Consider the following 20,456-nt stretch of genomic DNA (forward strand, 5'->3'; position numbering starts at 1 on the left):
TTTTTTATTTTTTTAAATCTTGTTTTTTGATTGTGCATTCCAATTAATATCAATAAAACTGCAGTTGGTTTGTTTTGTATTAAGCCTTCATTACTAAAAAATACATCTAAGTAGCACAATTAAACACAATAAAACCATGATAACATAATAATAAACATGTTCTGACAATTTTTTTTAAACCGAGTTATCTTATTTTGAAACCAAAATCTTCATATGTTATATTTTAAAGGACAAGTTCGGTATTTTAGACTTAAAGCCCTGTTTTCAGATTGTTTATGGTCAAATAGAATGGTTTTGACTAAAATTTCGACATATGCGGCTGCCATGAGAATTTTCGGGTGTTTGTGATTCACCTCACACCTCTACAATGGGTTTAATGGTGCACTGGAACAATCCTTCCTAAAATGCATTAAACTTTGGTTTACAAAGACGTGAAACTCACCGAGTGGTCAGGGGTGTTCACTGGTATGCTCAGACAAAAATCGCTGCAAAATACGCATTCCAACAGGTTTTATCCTAGTTTTTTCCAACTCCATTGACATGTATTAGATGTGCTGTGAGGTACGGTATAACTCGTCGCCGGGAACTTTGTTTCTATTCTTGCAATTGGCAATGGCGGATTATCGCCACCACCTGGGCTGGAGTGTCTATTATTCAAGCTCTAAGCGGAAGAATGTACGGGTGTGAGGCATTTGGAAAAATAGGTCCACAAGTTAACAACGAATGCTAAAACACCTGTTGAAAAGCATCTTTTGCAGCGATTTTTGTGTGAGCATATCAGTGAACACCCCTGACCACTCGGTGAGTTTCATGTCTTTGTAAATCAAAGTTTAATGCATTGTAGGAAGGATTGTTCCAGTGCACCTATAAACCCATTGTAGAGGTGGGAGGTGAAACACAAACACCTGAAAATTCTCGGGGCAGACGCATATGTCGAAATTTCAGTCAAAACTGTTCTATTTCATCATAAACAATCTGAAAACAGGGCTTTAAGTGTAAAATACCGAACTTTTCCTTTAACATCTTTAGTCTAGTCACCCTGTGACTATAGAGTTTGTAAAGTTTTACTTCGGGATTTTATCAAGCAGGTTCTTGAGGTCTTGCTGTGAAATGCTTTTAAAACAGTATAAAAGACATTTCCATCTATAACAGGCTTTTATTGGCAGCTTTTTGTACATTATTTGGTTCAAGTCGTCCATTTAAAAAAAATATTGTTTAAATACAATATTAGCTTTCTAATGAAAGAAATGAGTAAAAAATTTTGTCACTTATAATTCAGTCAACAAAAGTTATTTCTAATATTTATACACCTTTCGATAAAAAGATTACTAAGTTTGTGAGAACCATTTCAATCACCCTAAATGTTTGAACAATACTGTAGTTCAGCATATCATAAAAATCACAATACTGATCTACGACAGTGGCGGCCAGTGACTTCTTTTTCGATGGTGCATGATGTAAAGCTCATCACAATATGTAATTTATCATAAACCCTTTAAACACGTGTGCAGCAGACACGTATTTTGACAAGATGCATGATGCACAGAGTTCACATGATGCAACAAACACATATTTTGAATTCGCACTCTTCGGAAGAGAAGTCACCAGATGCCACTGATCTACGGTGTCAACTACCACAACTTTAGGAGTTCTGAATGCTCTAGGGCAGGGATGTGCAACTTCGTCCTTGGAGGGCCGGTGTCCTGCAGAGTTTAGCTCCCACCATAATTAAACACACCTGAAGCAGCAAATTAAGGTCTTACTAGTTATACTAGAAACTTTTTGGGAGCTAAGTTGGAGCTAAACTCTGCAGGACACCGACCCTCCAGGACCGAAGTTGCCCATCCCTGCTCTAGTGGCACAGAAATTACACACCTCAGCTTTAACTATAATAAAATATACAGCTGATGGCAGACATCTCAGGATTTCTTTTTTGTGCTGGCACTCGCTGGGCTCTGCTGGGAGATAATAAAATCAAAAATGAGTTTGGCTGTTTGGCGTGGTCGCTCCATCACCACAGAATGGCCACAGTTATCCAACAGATCAACACGGGAGGCTGGGATAGCTTCTTTGAGCACTGCTGCCCCGGACACATCCACAATCTAAAAAAAGCACAGGAGGAGTATGTACTGTATCACGAACTCTGTGTATGTGTGTGAGAGTGTATTTCCTTATACTTTTACACATACCTGGTCCTGTTTGCCCCAGATGATTTGCAAAGGGGCAGTTATTTGCTGTATGTGCTCATGCAAGGCAAATCTTGAATTTTCACCCATAATTGCCATGAAAACTGTGAATTTAGAGTAAAGATATTAGACAAAGTGGGTACAATTGTGCAAAACCGAAAATGTCAAACAATATTTTATAATTATGAGTACTTTACAATAAGTATAATTATACTGACCCTCATAATAAAAGTCATTGTGTGGTGTCCTTACATCCACCAGGCCTTGAAGAATCTGGAATCAAAGGTAATCGTCACACATAGTTCATGCCGATATGTCTGAACTGTGTTTGAGACTAAAAAACAATGCATTTGTCACCTGTTGAGGCACTCTGAATCGCACATGAGAGCAGAGTTTCAGCATCTCGTCCATGTCTTCTGGGTTGGATGGAATAAGAGGAATGTTCAGCATGTTCTGGCTGTGCTCCACATCAAGCATTTGACTGTCAAACTTGCTTTTGTTTTGGTTCTTCAGGCCTTCGGAGGAAAAATGTGGGATTGATAATAGAGAGTAAATGTTATAATTTAGTTTTTCCACTATTATTTTTACACCTTCATGTTAAAGGCATAGTTCACCCTTAAATAAAGTAATTCAACCTTAAGGATCCAATTATTGTATAAAAATGACCTGTGAGATAATTCTTCAAAATATACGTTGTTCATTAAATAAACTGATTACTTTGTTTTAAAGATGTTATACTAACCGGCTGGGCAGATGAGGGTCATACTGCAGAGATCTGATGGATAGCTGGCTGCATATACTCCTGCTACCGTCCCACCCATTGAAATGCCCACCAGGTGGAATGGTTTTCTGTTTAGTCGAATGGCCTCTACAAACTGACAATAAAATTCAGAACAACTGAATTTTTACAACTGTTGCCAATACAAATAAATGCAGATTTCTTATTTCCACAGAAATGTATTTCTATTCATCAAACGAATACCTGCCGTATTCTCTTGACTTGGCCCTGAATTGAATAGTCATCTGTGCAAGTACGTGTTGTGCCCTCATGGCCTGGCATGTCTAAGCACAGCAGGTGCAGATGTTTAGGAAGATACTGTTCAGAAGACACAAGTTGTATTTCTCAATAACACAAATGGTATTTTTTGTAACGTCACAAACACGGATTTGTAAATTATACCTTCACCATCTGGAGCCACGTATCTTTGTGAGCAGAAAAGTCATGTAGCATCAATATAGAGGGCCTGAGGCCTGGTTTTCCTCTGCATGAGTAACAGAAGCGATAACCTCCACAGTCAGCATAACGTATCTGCAAACCTAATGTTCTCCTCCAGTACCTCACAAACACAGGCAAAATAGGATGTTCAATATATGAATTAATTAATAATATATGCATCCAAATGATCATCAGCATGATCTGAGAATGTTACAAAGAGCATCTTGTGTATCTTCTGTTAAAAACTGGACCTTTGTACAAAGGATTTAGCAGACATTTGCTGAAATGTATTATAGTACTTCAAAAATCCTCAAATTAAGAATGTGTCCTTTAAACCTACTGTTGTTATAAAGAATGATAATTAGATATGAATATAAATGACTATAGAATATAAATATACTGTATGTATAGTATGCATTATACACACACACACACACATATATATATAAGACAGATTTTATATATAATAATAATAATATGATAATAATATATATATATAATAATTATATATAAATAAATATAAATATATAAATATTTTATATATATAAGAGGTATTTACCAATAATAGAATTTGATTAGTGATGATGGCCACAGCATAAATGAGGCCATGAACAAAAGCAGAGGGATGGCAAGAGTCCCTGCAGCGATGGCAAACATATTCACCATATCCATATCCATGATGACGTTTTTTGATAGTGAAAAACCTGCTAAATAACAAAACAAATATAATACAATCTGAATTCTGAACAGAAAATGCCATGTATTACTTTAAGAGATTTATTTTAAAACTCATATACATTGGTTGCATTAGTCAGATTTAAAGCAGGGGAGGGTTTGGCAATATGTGTTTGTATCCAATCAATACATGTAACCTAGATATCTAACCATGACCTTAAAATATACACATTTTCATCTATTTGTTTTTTCATGGCGTCACAAAAGCATAGTTTTTAACATATTTACATATGGAATAGTTAAGAAGTACTTACTTCATAAGTTTTATCCTATATGGGCATCATTAAATGAATGGCAGCAGCTTCACGACACAGATAAAAAACATCCCATTGCATGTGTTGTAGCAGGTTAGTGTAATGTTTGTCCTTGCATATCTAAAAGCCCAGCAGTTGTCTGCTTATCCCAGTAAACACTGAGATGGCATCCAGAGAAAGCAGTGTGTGTGCTGTGATCACGTGACTTTTATAAATCAATGAGTTAAGATGGAAAACCAGTCAAATTACTCTTAATAAAATACATAATTAATAAGATGGCACATGATTTAGATATTTTTAATACGGTTCATTTAATATTACACAAACATTTATCCAGATACTTTCTGAATAGCAAAACTATCTGTATCTGTCATAAAAAATGAATATCGGTATCGGCATTGGACATTTTTATCGGTGCAAATTTTGTAGTACAATCCTTGCATAACTAAAAGGATTGTATAAATCATAATACTTATTAGTTTTATGTTAGTGCATTTCAATTTTATGGGTCTTGAGGTTTGGGTCTAGGTGCCACCCCTAGTTGTGGACCTAATTTCAAGCTACACTCAACAGCTTTGCTGAAGTCTACATGTTTTTCTGTCCTGTAATGCCGTTGCTCAGAGTCAGACCTGGGCCATGACTGATGACTCTACTAGCATCAGACAGTAAAACTGTCTCAGCAGTGCTGTCACATGTGTTTATCTCCATGTCTGGCTGAGACAGCTCCTCATTGCTGTTATTGTTTTGATCATGATCTATCAGCACAACACAACAAATCGCAATCAGAGTTGCAAAACGTAAATGAAAAAGAACAGAGAATAAGATTAGAAAAAAAATGGCTGTATATTTTGTGTCCTCTTCATAGAAATAGACATAAATCAATATAATCAAAGGTGTTGTCTTACCAGGCTCAGAGCAGTGTAGGTTAAGGTAACAATGCAAGAACCATCCAGCTGATCCTGAGAGTGATGCTCAATTTTCCAGGACCCTGAACTGAGACAGACAGAGTCCATGCTGCATCTTTACAGGCCCTGGACAATGTGTGACAATAAAAGTCTATTGAATTGAAAACATATGGGTCATATGGATATGTTTATGGCACGTTTTTGACATTCTTATAAAGTTTTTTTTGTCATACTAGTATTTGTGCCATTGAAAGGGCTACTACCCTGGACATTCATGTCATTATTTTGAACTTGTATATCATAATCTCTAGATTTAGTTGTCAGGTGGTTCACAAGACACGTCCCATCTTTACTGTGACTGTCAAAACAGTTTATGTCATGTCGTGAAACTGGTTGTATGATTTTTCCAAGCACAAAAATGATTAAAACTAGGCACAAATGGTACATTTTTGAGACAGTGTTTGTCAGAGATGTTGTGAGATGTCACAACTAACCTGGGAGATTTTATTTGATAAGTAATTAAAGACGACTCTTCTCTACAGGATAAAACTTGAGATTGATGGTACTGTCTGTATTATCAATCATCTCAGGTCGTGTTGTCTTTGCAAATTGCATGGTCACCTCACATACGAATACCATTAAAATAATGATAATGTGATCATTAAAATGAATGAAATCGATGAGAAAAGTAAAAGTGCCTGCATGAATATATCACAGGATAAACCCTTCATGATTGATGCCACCACAAGATATTAAATTTCTGCCTGCAACCTGATGAGAAATAATGAAGATGTTAAAAAGACATTCAAGGTACAAAATGCCTAAAGACACAAGAAGTTTAATAAAAGGATTGAAATTGACCTTAAGTAAACTTTATTAATTTTTATTTTGCTTTTAAAACATTTAATTGTTTGTGCAAGCAACTTCAGATGACTATTGCAATACCCAGTGACCTCCAAATAGATAATCATCAAACTTCACTATGGTAACCGGCTCTGAGTACTCTCTAGTGATGTTGCAGCTGGTTGTTAACACCAGAGGAGTTTTGGACAAACTTCCTAATGTAATTGCATACTAGAAACCTCAGTTGCATTTATTACATGCTAATCTTCCCAAACAAAGCTGCTGGCAGGACACGAAACCCCAAATGACTGAAAAACAAGTAGTAGAAAGAAATCAAATGTGACAAGTGTTTTATAAATAATAAAGAGTTAAATGCACTAAAAACAACTTGCATGCAGTATGAATCATTAGAGAAGTATATGGCCATCAGCTTAAAAAGCCCTTGAAGCCATTTTTTCCACATATAAGATTAAGGTCTTAACTTACTATAACCATTATTTTCAGAGGATTTAAAAAATATTTTCTATAGAATTAAGTTTTTTAGATTATCATTATAAAAAATTATCATTACCGCAACATGATATTACATTAAATATATGCATTTACAAACTCATGTTTCGGTAATGAGAACTAAGAAGTTGCTTAGGTACTATGACAAACAAAATTTAAACTTTTATCTGGAGAGAAAAAAATAAGAACCTGGTAGCCATCTTGAGTGTCACAGTCAATTATCTCCCTTCCAACAATTAAAAAAAAAATGTTAGTTCCTTGAGGGTTTAAACAATGATTGAAAATTGTTGCGGAGGATGAGAAAATTGGTCTTGGACACATTTATATTCCTTATTATTGTCTCTACATTTACCAATGATCACCAAATACCACATGTTTCTTTACTGTAAATGTTTATGGTATAACATGCACTGAAGCTTTTATTTTTTTTAGATTTTTTAATTATAAATATTTCCATGTCAAAGAACCCAAATCCAGTCATGGACACATTGCGGTAATGAAAATGTTCCCCTTAAATGTGGAAAAAACAACAAAATTGGTTTGTATGATGTCATTTGAAATCATGTGCAAAATAGTACATGAAGAGATGTTTGTAACTGTATGCTTCTTCTTTTGACACTCCGACTTTGCATTTATTTTTTTATCAAAATGTTTCATGACACCTCATAAGTCTAATTTCACGAGAATCACCCACATATGAGATAAGGCAGCTTTATGTGCTGGATGCATAAGGACTCTATGTAGGACTCTCCTATCGTTATTACACCTTACTGTAACAAGGGAAGATGAACACGTAAACCCAGGGAAACCAGATAATATCTAAATTGCAAACAGAATCTCTCAACTTTAGGTTTTGTGTTAAAAGACAAACATGAGGGGATACCTTTACCTCGCCTTTATAGACATTTGGGCCCACCATAGCTTTGGCAGGCAAGTCTGGCACCTCCCTGCGTCCAGATTTAAGAACAACAGCAGTCTGGAGTTCAAGTTCAAGATAGACATTGGAGTTTGCCTTGTCAGGGTAAAAGTTGTTTCTTTAGATTTAATAGGGACACATATAGGGACTATTCTGAATTTCATCATCATGACATGTCACATGTGCAGCAAAATTCTAGTCCAGCAGGACCTCATGAGACAGGAACCATCACATCCCCTTACTCCACCATGCTTGGATGGATCTTCTGTGGACCAACGTTGACCTTAAATGGGCAAAACAAGCTATTGGTTTACCACAAGCTAGTCCATCCCCTTAAGCACCCAGTGCCTTTCCATACCATCCCGGCTAAAGTTGAAGATGGGCAAATTCAGGGACTTCTGACTGTTTTCACTAAGGTCAGTTTGGAAGAGTGGTAGAGATGCTCAGTAAAAAAGTAAGCAGTAAAGCTACAGAGTCCACAATGTTTATACAAGCATCATGGTCACCCAAACTTGACTTTCTCACAATCCAAAAACACTAGAGTTTAACTCAAGCGGTCTAAAGCTGGGCCGTGTGATACTTTTATGACGTTTAGGAGCTCCAGTAGTGAGGTCATAATTTAGGTGCTCATTGCATCAGTGCATGAAGGCTTCCTTCTGTATCTTCCTCCCTTGTGCATAAGCAACTAGAATGATTTCAGCTGCAGCAACATTATTGTTCAAGTCCTCCATTTTTTCTGATGTTAATAAATAAGTGCTATTTTGGATCTGCAGACTATTTATACCAAACCAAAAAGTGCAATTTGAGAGCGCTAAAGCAATGTGAATGCCCTCCTGGTTGTGGGAGTGCCCTACACCCTCAGTCTGACCCATAATTATGATTTTACAATCGGTCTACAAGCTGTTTTTAACCAGAGCATGATGCTCGAAAAATGCATTTATTAAAACAATGGAGATCAGAAACAAGATCCTGATGCCAGGGGAATTCAGCCGACGTGAAGGTCTGATCATCATTACTGATAAACTAATCTCTGGTGATGCTACACCTTATTTCCCATGAGGTACAGAGGAGAGATGACTCATTGATGTGGACTGCATTACATTATAAATGTGTGCGCATTTAGTTGTACGTGTCTGCCAAACACTGTTCTGGGACTATTGATTAGTAGAAGTCCATTTGTGCCCTTTTCAACATCTTAGTCTTGTTCGGTTCCAGTTATGAAAAGCATTCAATTTATAAAAATAAAAAAAACATACGAATACCTTTAGAGATCTAGTTTTATTTATTTCAATTAGCATATATTTGGGTATATTTTCAATCTCTGTACAAATAATACACATAAATCCTAAACACTCTATTATATAGATTTTATCAGGACACATTAGTGCTCTAATGTCCTAAGTCAGCATTATTATCATCATCATCAACATCTTCATTAATACAGAATGGTAAATCCTTACCACATAAAGCACAGTGCATAGGCATTTCTAATCACTAATGGCTTTGTAGTTCTGCAATGACGTATAGTAAATGCATTATTGCAGTGGGGTGGGTAACGTGTTAAATTCCAACACTCCAGGTATATGAGCTCATGGAAAGTTTTTTTTTTTTTTTTAGGGAGGTATAAACATTTGATTATCTGGTTATGTTTCATAAGGCAGTTCACCAAGTGTTTGTTCAGCAAAGCAACAGTGTAAAATACCTGTATTAACCAGATACTTCAAAAAAGCTATGCATACAGAATCTATCATTTAAAATATAAGCTATATATATAAGGTGCACATGAGGGTATTTTGCACAATTATTATTATTATTATTCTAAGGCCTTCAATATTTAAGTAACAAGTTGCATTTGTTACCCGTAACACCACACAGACTACAAGGGTACAATGTGTAAAAGAAACAACTACTAGGTGCACATCGTTTACCACGATGGGTGCTTGCTACTGGTTCATCATTTTGAGGTCTTTAAGAGCAAATACGACGTCACAGCAACAGTGACAGTGGCGGCGACGGGCATCCACTTGATCCATTTACCCTGCGAGAACAAACATGACACAGTAATGACATCATCTGTCAGCGCGGCTTAATAAGTCCACGTTAACAATCAGGGATGCACATGAGGCGAGACGGGGTCGAAAGCCATAAGCACAGGCACCACACAGAGGTAAGAGGAGGACATGACAGGAGATAAACAGAAAGCTGAGATGCCTCAAAGGGACGTTGGTAAACTACAACCTACAAACTGAGTTATTTTGTTAGGTAACCCTTGTCTTAGAATACAATGCCGACCTGTAGTAGTAGGGAAACGAATGATGGCGTTTCATAGCTTAAGCAGAGAAACTGTTTAGTGTTCATGCATAGATCTAAAGGCAATGGATGCTTAAGCGGAGGAATGAGATTGAGCACTGTGTACCTTTCTACCACAATGGGCCCAAGCACCAATACAGCAAAGCCAGGACAAGGCCGATGGCTACGGCTAGGATGGGCTGCAATAAAGACAGCTAAAAGAGGGAAGGGAGGAATATTACAGAGAACTTTGTGTGGGCTATTATCAGAATGGTAAATTTTATAATAATCATCAAGACTATTTGAGGTGAAGTGTGCAGCGCAAATTGACTACCTGTCCTGCTCACACATGGGGTGGCATGGACGGCTTATAGAGGTGTTTAAGGCCTTAAAATGATACACTTCAATCTACTCAATCTGACAAAATCTAAACATTGCATAGTCCAACATTGTCTTACAACTTTGAGTTCAAGGGCAAAATCAATGCAATCTGTGCGCTCTCCTCTTGAACTGTCCCTATTGTCAGTGCCCCTGTTGTTTAGCGTTAGCATTAAGTGGACACTCACATGGTTTTCTTTGTCCTGCTGTAGCCTCAGGCGCTCTTGGCTGTGCTGTAGCTCCAGACTGATTGAACGTTTCTCCTCCTCTGCATTCTCATGCTTCTCCCTCAGGCCCGACAGCTCTGCCTGGATGTCCTCGTACTGCGAGAGAAAGAGAGACAGAGAGAGAGAGTCAAAACCTTTCAACAAGACACCAAACCCAGTCAGTAACACACATCACACACACACTTCTGTGTCTAGGGGCAACTTCCTTTATTTAGGTACAAAGCTCTTTTGTGACGTGACTGTTAATGAGTGTCGGCTCTACTTTCCCGCTCTCTTTCTCAAGCACTATGGGAATAACCTCTTTCTGCAGTTCTTTGATCCTGCTGTTGCTTTGCTCCAGCTGGCTATTGAACTGGCCGGTGTCTTTCTGGTGTTCTTCCTGCAGGGCTCTCAGACGTTTCTCCAAGTCTGCCTGCGTCTTTTCCAGGGTCGTGACTGTGCTGCTTAGGCTTGCGTTTTGTTTTTTGAAGCTGTGAAGAGTCAGATTGCAGGTTTAGATTTGAGATGACATCATCACAGCATGTCTCTGCCAAGACAGCATCTCTTTTATTTAACCTCCTAAGACCTGGATATCCACATACATGGACATCACATTTTTTTGTTGTTTGCATCATAATATTTAATTCTGGGACCGCAAACATGGAAAATTACATTGCTTCATGTTCAATGAAAAATATTTAGTTAATATATTTATTGGTTCTTTCTAACCCCAAAATAGCTGGTAGAAATTTGAAAAAAGACAAACCAAATCTCAGGTCTTAGGAGGTTAAACGGAACTGAGTTTAAATAAGTTTAAATACTTTCACCTACCACAGTCTAATGTGCAAAATCAAATATGAAGTCATTCCTAGTTAAATGAACAACATCAAAAAAATAAAAAAATAAATGTGCCCTCATGATGGTTCAAACTTGATTTTTGTTATCGTTTTCATTGGAACACAATGGGAAACTTTTGAAGGATGTTTGACCAGAAGACACACAGGAACCCCAGTTTTTTGGGGATTAATGACTTTCAGCTGTTTTTAAGCTATATTTTTTGCCGATTTTTATGGCCATTATTTTGACAGTGATCAGGGTTCCCACACCTTAGTCAACTTCAAATTCAAGGACGTATTAAGGACTTTCCAGGTCCAACACCCTCAAATTCAAGGACTAAATGTGGGGACACATTTCAAGTGAGAGCAAGGTTACATTGTGTTATCTTTTAAGATACATTGTTACATTTCCCTTTCGAGGGAACTCGCGCTGCGTCACTGCGGTGACACTTTGGCGACAATTCCAAGGGTAAGTGCGTCTGAATGTGTATATCAAATTCAACCAATGGTGAGGCTTAACGACAAAGACAGGGTGACGTGGGAGCCAGGAAGTATATCGCTATCTGAAATATTGCCAAAGACGGCATTACAGGGACACAGGAAACTTCTTGCATAAAATAGATTCAAGCACTTCAATGACCTGTATCTATGTATGTATATTTTCAAAAACTTCCCAGGACCTTGAATCCCCCCCAGATTCACAAACTTTCAAGGATTTTAAGGACCCGTGGGAACCCTGAGTGATTGAAGAGAGGGGTACGGGATCGGCAAATGACCACAAGCCGGGAATCCAATTTGGGTCACCGAAAGTGCAAAAGCATCACATGTCGGTGCGCTGCCCACTACACTATCAGCTCCAATGACATTCAGCTGTTTTTGTACATCATTATATAACTTTTGTAGTCCATTCCATAACATTGACTTAGCGCAGGGTTCCCAGACTGTGGTTCCTGGTGGTTTGCAAGGGAATTACAGAGGGTTCACGAGTCAATGAAAGAATTATAATTTTAAAGGGGACATTTCATGAAAATGTGACTTCTTCACATTTAAGTGCTATAATTGGGTCCCCCGTGCTTTTATCAACCTAGAAAATGTGAAAAAGATCGACCCAGTGACTTAGTTTTGGTAAACCATTCTCTGCAAGCATGAGATTGGTCATTGAAATTTGGCTCCGCTTGTGATGTCAGAGGGGGATAATACCGCCCCTTAATCTGCACTATCCAACCACGTCACTGCCATTACATGCAGAGATCAGCTCAATGGCATTTAAAAGGACACACCCAAAAATGGCACAGTTTTGCACACACCTACAAAGTGGCAATTTTAACATGCTATAATAAATTATCTATACGATATTTTGAGCTATAACCTCACATATGTACTCTGGGGACACCAAATATTTATTTTACATCTTAAAAAAAGTTTGTGAAATCTCCTCTTTAAAATAAAAAAAGTAAAAAAAAACACTTAATAACAAAAAAGATTATTAAAGAAAGAAAATTACAAGATGACGATAATAATAACAATATTTATGTTAAATACTACTAATAAAATGAAAAATGTTTTTGTAGATAAACATGCAAATGTGCTATTAAATTAATGAAATATTTACTTAAAATCTTGGTGGGGGTACTTTAAGTAAATTATTTAAGCCAATGAGGTTTGACTGACAAAAAAGTTTAAAAACCCCTAGCTTAGGCAGTAAACGGTATTTTGTTACACTGTCCCTGCTTTCGAGGGACAGTGACCGTTGATGACAGGAAGTGGCAGTCTTCAGGAAGTGGGCGTGTCCGACACGACAAAGTTGAGAAAAGTTCTTTATGCAAACTAGAGCAAAGCAGTGGAGTTCACATCATCCATCTCTCATCAGTTACTGCAGTGTACAGTACTCATTTATGACAACTAGAATTAGAAACGCCATCTAATGACCTCATTGAAAAAGGCGGGAAACACACAGCAAGAAAGTGTCTGGTGATCTAAATGAGGCATTGTAATATAATGGATGAGTCACATGAAATATTGCTATAGTGCCTTTTTTCCCTATTTCTAGCATGACATGGTCACTATGAAATGTCATTGCAGTACAATCAGCTGTGTTAACAGAAAGAATAACAGCATTTTTGGTTAAGAATGGCAGTCTGATCATTATTCAATTGTCTAATTTTTCAATCTGATGATGCATGAAAAATGACACACTTCACCGTCAACGTAACTGCTTTAGTGAAATACAAACCTATCTAGCTCTTTCTCTAATTGCTGCTGTTTCTTCAGTAACTGCTCTCTCTCCGAGCGCAGGCTGCTGTTCTCATTCTGCAGGCCGATCTTCTCTTTCTGCTGTTTTTCAGCCAGCTGATCTCTCTCGGATCTCAGAGATGCACAGTCTCTCCGCAGGCTCTCACAGTCCTTCTGCAGACCCTCCAACTCACTGGCTGACATATACAGCACACACACATAACATAATTCACAACACTACTGAGTTACATAACAGTAAACGTGATGTAAGAAGAGAGAATCATCTCTGTTAAGTTACTGCTGTCGCTGTTTTATGAACCCGGGGCTTGACTTGTAACCTGTACGACCACAAACCCATTACGCTTCTCATTCATACTCATTAGGTCAAGAATACGGGGCATATTGACCTAATATGGCTGAATTTGGTACAAATTCAAAACTAACTAACTTCATACTACTGCTTTTACAAACTTTACCACCCTTTTATTGGTGACACTATGATACATTTTGAACACACGTCTGTCCTGGTAATGTATTTCCAGTTGAATACAGACAAATTCATAGACTCATCCTTTCAATAAACAAACATGAGCAAAGTCACAGGTAAAGTCACAGCCCTAAATCATGATTTTCTCTTTGCTAGTCAGTTGCATGTGGTATTGAGGAGAGTGACATCACCATTATTGAGACCATCTGACTGGACAAAAATATGATGAGACATCAAGTTTGTTTGTCATAAAAAGATCTACTAAATTTACAGGACATTAACTTCAATAAGTATAAGTAAGATCTATGCCTAAACATTGCAGGCCTATCAGCAGTAAGTTGGGGTTGTAGGTACCTTGTTGTTTGGAAGCTTTGTCTCTCTGCTGGTTTAGCTGCTGGTGAGTGGCCTGTACACTGTCAAGTTCCCATTCATACTTGTTCGCGGCCAATTGCCATTTCTCCAGCTCGGAGGTGAGCGTAGCGAGGTTCCCCTTCAGCGCGCTGACCTCGTGCTTTTGTTCGGCTGCCATTTTCTCCATAGTCCGGCGCAACACCTGCACTTCCTCCTGAGCTGTGTGCAATTCCTGTCCCATGCCGAATACCTCACTCTCCTTCTGATCCCTGAGATTCTCCATTTCTTCTTTCATCTTTTGGAGCTGAGCTGGATGCCCATGCACACACACACACACACACACACACACAAAGACCGTTGGTCATTATAAAATGTTTGCAAAGTACGCAGATGCTAAATATCAGACACACCCTCCATCACTTACTCTGTAAGACCTTCATCTGTTTTGCTGACTCCTCTGCTTGCTGCTTGTTCGCTCTCTTCTCCTCTTCTAAGAAACCTGTAATGCACACCATTAGCCAACAGGGGGCATGATGAGCAAAACATCTACTTTAAATCATTTCATTTAAATTTACATTTATGCATTTGCCGATGCTTTTATCCAAAACAACTTACAGTGCATAACAAGGTATACATTTTTATGACTCTGTGAGGCAGTTTCCCGGACAGGGATTAGACTAGTCCTAGACTAAAATAAATGCAAGAGCTGTCCAAAGTGAAAGCAACCTGCACTGACATATCTTAAAATACATCAGTGCCCTTTGTTTGCCTTAAAATGCACACAGGTAATGTTTTTAGTAAGGCATGTTTGTTAAAACTAGTTATATTTCCTAATTAAACTAAAGCCTAGTCCTGGTTTAAGATAATCCCTGTCTGGGAAACCACCCCTGTGTGTTCCCAGGGTTCAAACCCATGACCTTTGTGCTTTTAATAAATATCCTGTATTGCTCTACCACTGAGCTTTACAGGAGCACAACATTTACGAAATAGCCCCCTATACTCTTAAATAGTGCGTTATTTGAGGGGACAGGCATTTTGTAGTGATGTCCAAAAGTAATAATAAATGAATGAATGATGTTATTTAAGTGGACTATATTAAACTAATGTAGGTAATAAGTGAATAAAAGTATTGATATTAGGAGAGAAATTTTCCACGAAATAGATGTAAAAATGTGGCGGTTTTAGTGACTAGGAAATATGGAATCATATATTAATATTTTTCTGATTTAAATCACGTCACGTGACTGAAAACTATCAACAGAAAGCTATTTTGGACACAGCCATAGTGCATTATGGGAATCAAACCTATGACCTCAGCATTGCTAATGCCATGCTATACCAACTGAGCTACAGAAAAGCTTAAAGGTTTAGTCAATTTTCTTACAAAAAATCCAGATAATTTACTCACCACCATGTCATCCAAAATGTGGATGTTTTTTTTCAGTCGAGAAGAAATTGTTTTTTGGAGGAAAACATTCCAGGATTTTTCTCATTTTAATGAACTTTAATGGACCCCAACACTTAACAGTTTTAATGCAGTTTAAAATTGCAGTTTCAACGGAGTTTCAAAGGAATCTAAATGATGCCAAACGAGGTATAAGCTTCTTTTCTAGCGAAACGATTGTCATTTTTGACAATAAAAAAAAAATGCAATTTTAAACCATAACTTCTCGTCTATCTCCGGTCCTGTGACACGCCACCGCGACCTCACGCAATACGTCATCACGTCAAGAGGTCACGGATGATGTATGCGAAACTACGCCCCAGTATTTACAAGTGTGGAGAATGAGGACCGTTCGGACGTTGTTGTATGTCGAATGATACTAATTAATGTCTTTGTGTCAGTTTATTGTTTAAAATGGTCCACAAATGTGCGTTTCATATATGTAACATGTGACTTTTCCACGGCATTACGCAATTAGAGAGGTCGCGCTGGCGCGTCACAGGACCGGAGATAGACGGGTTGTGGTTGTTTAAAAGTGCATTTTTTATTTTTCTTGTCAAAAATGAAATTTTTTTGCTAGATAAGACCCTTACGCCTCATTTGGGATCGTTTAGAGTCCTTTGAAACTCAGTTGAAACTGCAATTTTAAACTGCATTAAAACTGTTCCATTAAAGTCCATTAAAATGAGAAAAATCCTGGAATGTTTTCCTTAAAAGACATAATTTCTTCTCGACTGAACAAAAAAAGACATCAACATTTTGGATGACATGGTGGTAAATTATCTGGAGTCTTTTTTTTAAGAAAATGGACTAATCCTTTAAATTTTAAAGTACACGCAGGTTTAATCCAAGTACCCAATCTATCCATTAAAATATATATACAGTACATATATATCAATATGTGTCAAGTAAAGTTGAGGGCTACATTTTACAATATCTTTGTTCCATCTGACCTAAAATAAAATCAAATTGCGAATCATCTATATGGGCTTTTACCTTGAAGCTCGACACACTTGTGTTTGCTCGTGTTGGCCTGCTCATGAGCCTCCTGCAGTTCCTGGTTCAGCCGCTGGATGATCTTCTCTGACTCACTGGCCTCCACAGTGCTCCTGCTCAGCTCATCTGGAAATAAAACATGACACATTCACCACTGATGACATTCAATGATGAGAACCATTACATGCATAATTAGACACTATTATGAGGCTGTGCTATCAGAGAATCACTCTTTCATCAACAGTTAATAGGCGATCAGTGTCCCCATCTCTGCATCAGCACCAGTAGCATTTCAACTTCCCGACTGCAAAGTTCAAACCCTGTCTCCAAAGGTTAATTAAATATGAATGAATTGCATAATTTCCCTTGAGGTGAGAAAATGGGCTTATTCCATGAATTAATAACCCGACTCAGAATAGATCTATCCTAAAAACATGTCATCATCATTATAGCTTTAACCAAGATCCTCAGCTCCAAAAAGAACGGCCAGGCATTTATACAGCTGTCATATTATTAAATGACTTCAAGTGCTAATTTTAACCAATACCATTTCAGACTACAGCCAGATAAATAGACTGCAAACTGATTGCACTAATGGTAGATTCAAACACTCTTGTACATTTAACTTGGAGGCAAATGTGCTACTTTTCTTCTAAATATGGGTTGCTGAAATCTGGGACATTTTATCAAGTGTGACCTCATCTTATAAACTCAAGGATGTGCACCATAAATGGCCATATTAACCGCAATCAGTTATGTATTCCCACTGAACCTTGAATGTCATGCCGTGCATGACTAAGCTGATAAACAGCAATTCAAAATTTTGTAGTAGCCAAACATACACAAGCATCTGAGCACTAAGGATGAAGGCATTAAGGTTTCATGAGGTCTTGCTGTGGGTAACGCTCTTTGGTGCCATGCTGCATCAAAACGCAGTCTCTCAACAGAGCACAGGGACACACAGAAATGCTATGGCCTCATTTATAAGTGAATGTGTGTGAGTGTAAAAAGTGAAAACGAGAAACAGAGTAACAAAGAGGAAGAGAGATAAGCAGACAGGGAAATGGACAATATAGCGAATGGAGGCAAGAAAGTGGTGAAAGTGTTAGCAGGGGCTTAATATTACAAAATTTCAACGAACAATTAATAATGACAAAACTTTGCCGTGCTTGATTCAATTTAGCATACTCAAATTATATTTGTTATGATAGTGTAGTTTGTTTAGAGCAAAAAGTTTATTTTACTGCACCAAAACAGCTTATGAGCAGCAACATATATACAGTCAAGTTTAGTTAAGTTAGTCACAAATAATTTTACTGACAGAACACAGCTATCAATTTAGACTTTATTTAAATGATTTGGTAAAAAAAACAATGACCACATTTTAATGTAAACGTCTATTTGCACAATAGAGCAGTTCAAAACCTCAACAACTAACTACATAAACTCCTTTAAACAAAAGTAGTGTGATTTTACCTTTGATCAGAGACACTTTATTAAGTGGATCTTCCAGTTTCTGGTCCTCCATAATTTCCCCCCACTGTGACAGTCGACAAAATAAATAAAGTTCTGCAAAATACCACTTATATTTAATTGATTTTGTTAGATATTATCAATGTCAAAGCAAAATAGTAAATAATAGTAAGTTAAAGAAATATGCAGGTGATGTTGATTCTGAGCTAACTTGCTAATCAATGTTAGCTAATCACCAGATCGAGATTACTTTGATTTACAAGAAGTTTCCTGTTATATTTTCCCGTTAAAACGTCAAATTTTAGGTCACACAGACATAACGTAATACCAGTTATGTAATATATCGTAACTTCACTGTATTGATTAAGAAGACCTTATCGTCTTTACCTCAGTCTTAGCATTGAAAACAAATGATGTTACCTGAAGACTCGTGATATCACTTCAGTCGGTGCTGAAACAGATTCAGCTTAACGATCGATTCGCTCCGGCGATGAGAACTGGAATAATCCATTCTGAAGCGGAGGGGGATCCGCAACCGTTATAAATATATAATCTGAACGTTTAGTTAAGATAAGAATACAGAAAACGGTACCGATGTAGAACGATAATTTAATTGTAACGTGCTAATTAATATTGGACTGGAATATCCGTTGTTATTTAAAAAAAATATATGAATGCGTTGTCATGTAACACCCCCCGCTGGTTATGGTCTGAAGGTCTCGGTTTGCTCACATGGGCATGCGAGAGTCCTGAGGCATAAAAAGAGGCTGCAGCTGCGTATCTGAATACACTCGGGCCCATTGTTTTATTCGTTAGTGCGTATGTTATGTAAAAACAGTTAACAATAGTGTTAATTTGTGCTTGTACCAATGCCAACCAAAGCACTGTCATTTTCATCAATTATAATATTAGTTGAATGTCAAGATGACATCAGTAATCAACAATGCTCAGAAGCTTTTGAAAGGTTATGTATTAGATTCCATCGACAGGAAAATGCTTAATAGCCTAAACAAAATACAATACCCAGTTGCCAAAGTCCAACATTTATAAATTAATATAAATGTAAGCATGTTGTTTTTCTAGGTTTATACGAGTCTGGACAGTTCGCTTAATTTATCTAAGCAAATCTTTATGGATTTTATATTTTTGCTAATATCACATACAGCCATTCGTTAACTTTCTTAAAGGGGACATTTCACAAGACTTTTTTTGAGATGTCAAATAAGTTTTTGGTGTCCTCAGAGTATATATTTGAAGTTCTAGCTCAAAATACCATATAGATAATTTATTATAACATGTTAAAATTGCCACTTTGTAGATGTGAGCAAAAATGTGCTGTGGGTGTGTCCCTTTAAATGCAAATAAGCTGATCTCTGCACTAAATGGCAGTGCCGTGGTTGGATAGTGCAGATTAAGGGGCAGTATTATCCCCTTCTGACATCACAAGGGGAGACAAATTTCAATGAATTTTTTCACATGCTTGCAGAGAATGGTTTGTCAAAACTAAGTTACTGGGTTGATCTTTAGCACATTTTCTAGGTAGATAAAAGCATTGGGGACCCAATTATAGCACTTAAACAAGGAAAAAGTCAGATTTTCGTGATATGTCCCCTTTAAAGTCTTTTAGTGAAACCACGTTTGTCATGTGATCACATGTAAAAAGACGTGAAATCCTTTATAAGGAAGACTTTGCTGTGCTCTAAGGAAAAAATTTTTGTGATGATTTATATGGATCTTTCTTGTTGTCATGGTGACAGGGCAAACCTGTCTCATTCGTAGTAGATCCTTCCCACGTAAATGCTGACCAAGATAGACAGTGGCTCAGACATAGAAAAATCAGACTCAATAACCAGAGGAGAGGATCGCACCGCTTAAAATGACCTTGTTCCCTGCTTCCCATCAATATATCCTTGAAAGGGATGAGTCATGCCCATAAATCCATGTAACATAAGCATCTGGAGCTTTTATTCAATGACAACAGAAACAAAGCTTTTCTTCTGTATTTCCGTTTCTGAAATAATTCAGTGTTTTAATATTAGAAGATTAAAATTGTTCCCCTGTCTCACCCCTTCTTTCTTTATTACTCATCTTCTTCAGTATTAGCTGATACAGTTTAAGCCCCTATATAACCAGATTAGATGTGTATGGCTTTATTTTATTTTTTCATTTTGACCTTGAAATCTCACTTAAAAGGTATAG

The 20,456-nt window shown here is 37.3% G+C and overlaps 2 protein-coding genes across 4 annotated transcripts; both read right to left on the minus strand.

Annotated features, from left to right (window-relative positions):
* Nucleotides 1-1,021: 1,021 nt before the first annotated feature.
* Nucleotides 1,022-6,727, minus strand: abhd6b (abhydrolase domain containing 6, acylglycerol lipase b). 2 transcript variants are annotated; one of them, XM_065286690.2, is made up of 10 exons: nucleotides 5,791-6,727; nucleotides 5,297-5,422; nucleotides 3,962-5,146; nucleotides 3,367-3,523; nucleotides 3,169-3,282; nucleotides 2,929-3,061; nucleotides 2,544-2,701; nucleotides 2,405-2,459; nucleotides 2,190-2,290; nucleotides 1,022-2,102 (listed from the first exon to the last, which is right to left on the minus strand). In XM_065286690.2, the coding sequence occupies exons 3-10, from the start codon at nucleotides 4,078-4,080 to the stop codon at nucleotides 1,920-1,922; spliced, it is 1,020 nt and encodes a 339-aa protein (XP_065142762.1). In that variant the 5' UTR covers nucleotides 4,081-5,146; nucleotides 5,297-5,422; nucleotides 5,791-6,727; the 3' UTR covers nucleotides 1,022-1,919. The 2 variants fall into 2 exon arrangements, with proteins under 2 accessions (XP_065142762.1, XP_065142761.1); XM_065286689.1 differs by lacking the exon at nucleotides 5,791-6,727 and having other exon boundaries at nucleotides 3,962-5,446.
* A 203-nt stretch (nucleotides 6,728-6,930) lies between these two features.
* Nucleotides 6,931-18,828, minus strand: slmapb (sarcolemma associated protein b). 2 transcript variants are annotated; one of them, XM_065286017.2, is made up of 10 exons: nucleotides 18,678-18,827; nucleotides 18,261-18,353; nucleotides 16,785-16,910; nucleotides 14,769-14,843; nucleotides 14,348-14,653; nucleotides 13,508-13,703; nucleotides 10,758-10,929; nucleotides 10,421-10,555; nucleotides 9,982-10,069; nucleotides 6,931-9,603 (listed from the first exon to the last, which is right to left on the minus strand). In XM_065286017.2, the coding sequence occupies exons 2-9, from the start codon at nucleotides 18,310-18,312 to the stop codon at nucleotides 9,986-9,988; spliced, it is 1,146 nt and encodes a 381-aa protein (XP_065142089.1). In that variant the 5' UTR covers nucleotides 18,313-18,353; nucleotides 18,678-18,827; the 3' UTR covers nucleotides 6,931-9,603; nucleotides 9,982-9,985. The 2 variants fall into 2 exon arrangements, with proteins under 2 accessions (XP_065142089.1, XP_065142090.1); XM_065286018.2 differs by lacking the exon at nucleotides 9,982-10,069 and having other exon boundaries at nucleotides 18,678-18,828.
* Between the last annotated feature and the right edge of the window lie 1,628 nt (nucleotides 18,829-20,456).

This window comes from Paramisgurnus dabryanus, chromosome 21 (genome assembly GCF_030506205.2).
Source record: "Paramisgurnus dabryanus chromosome 21, PD_genome_1.1, whole genome shotgun sequence".
Taxonomy (NCBI): Eukaryota; Metazoa; Chordata; class Actinopteri; order Cypriniformes; family Cobitidae; genus Paramisgurnus; species Paramisgurnus dabryanus.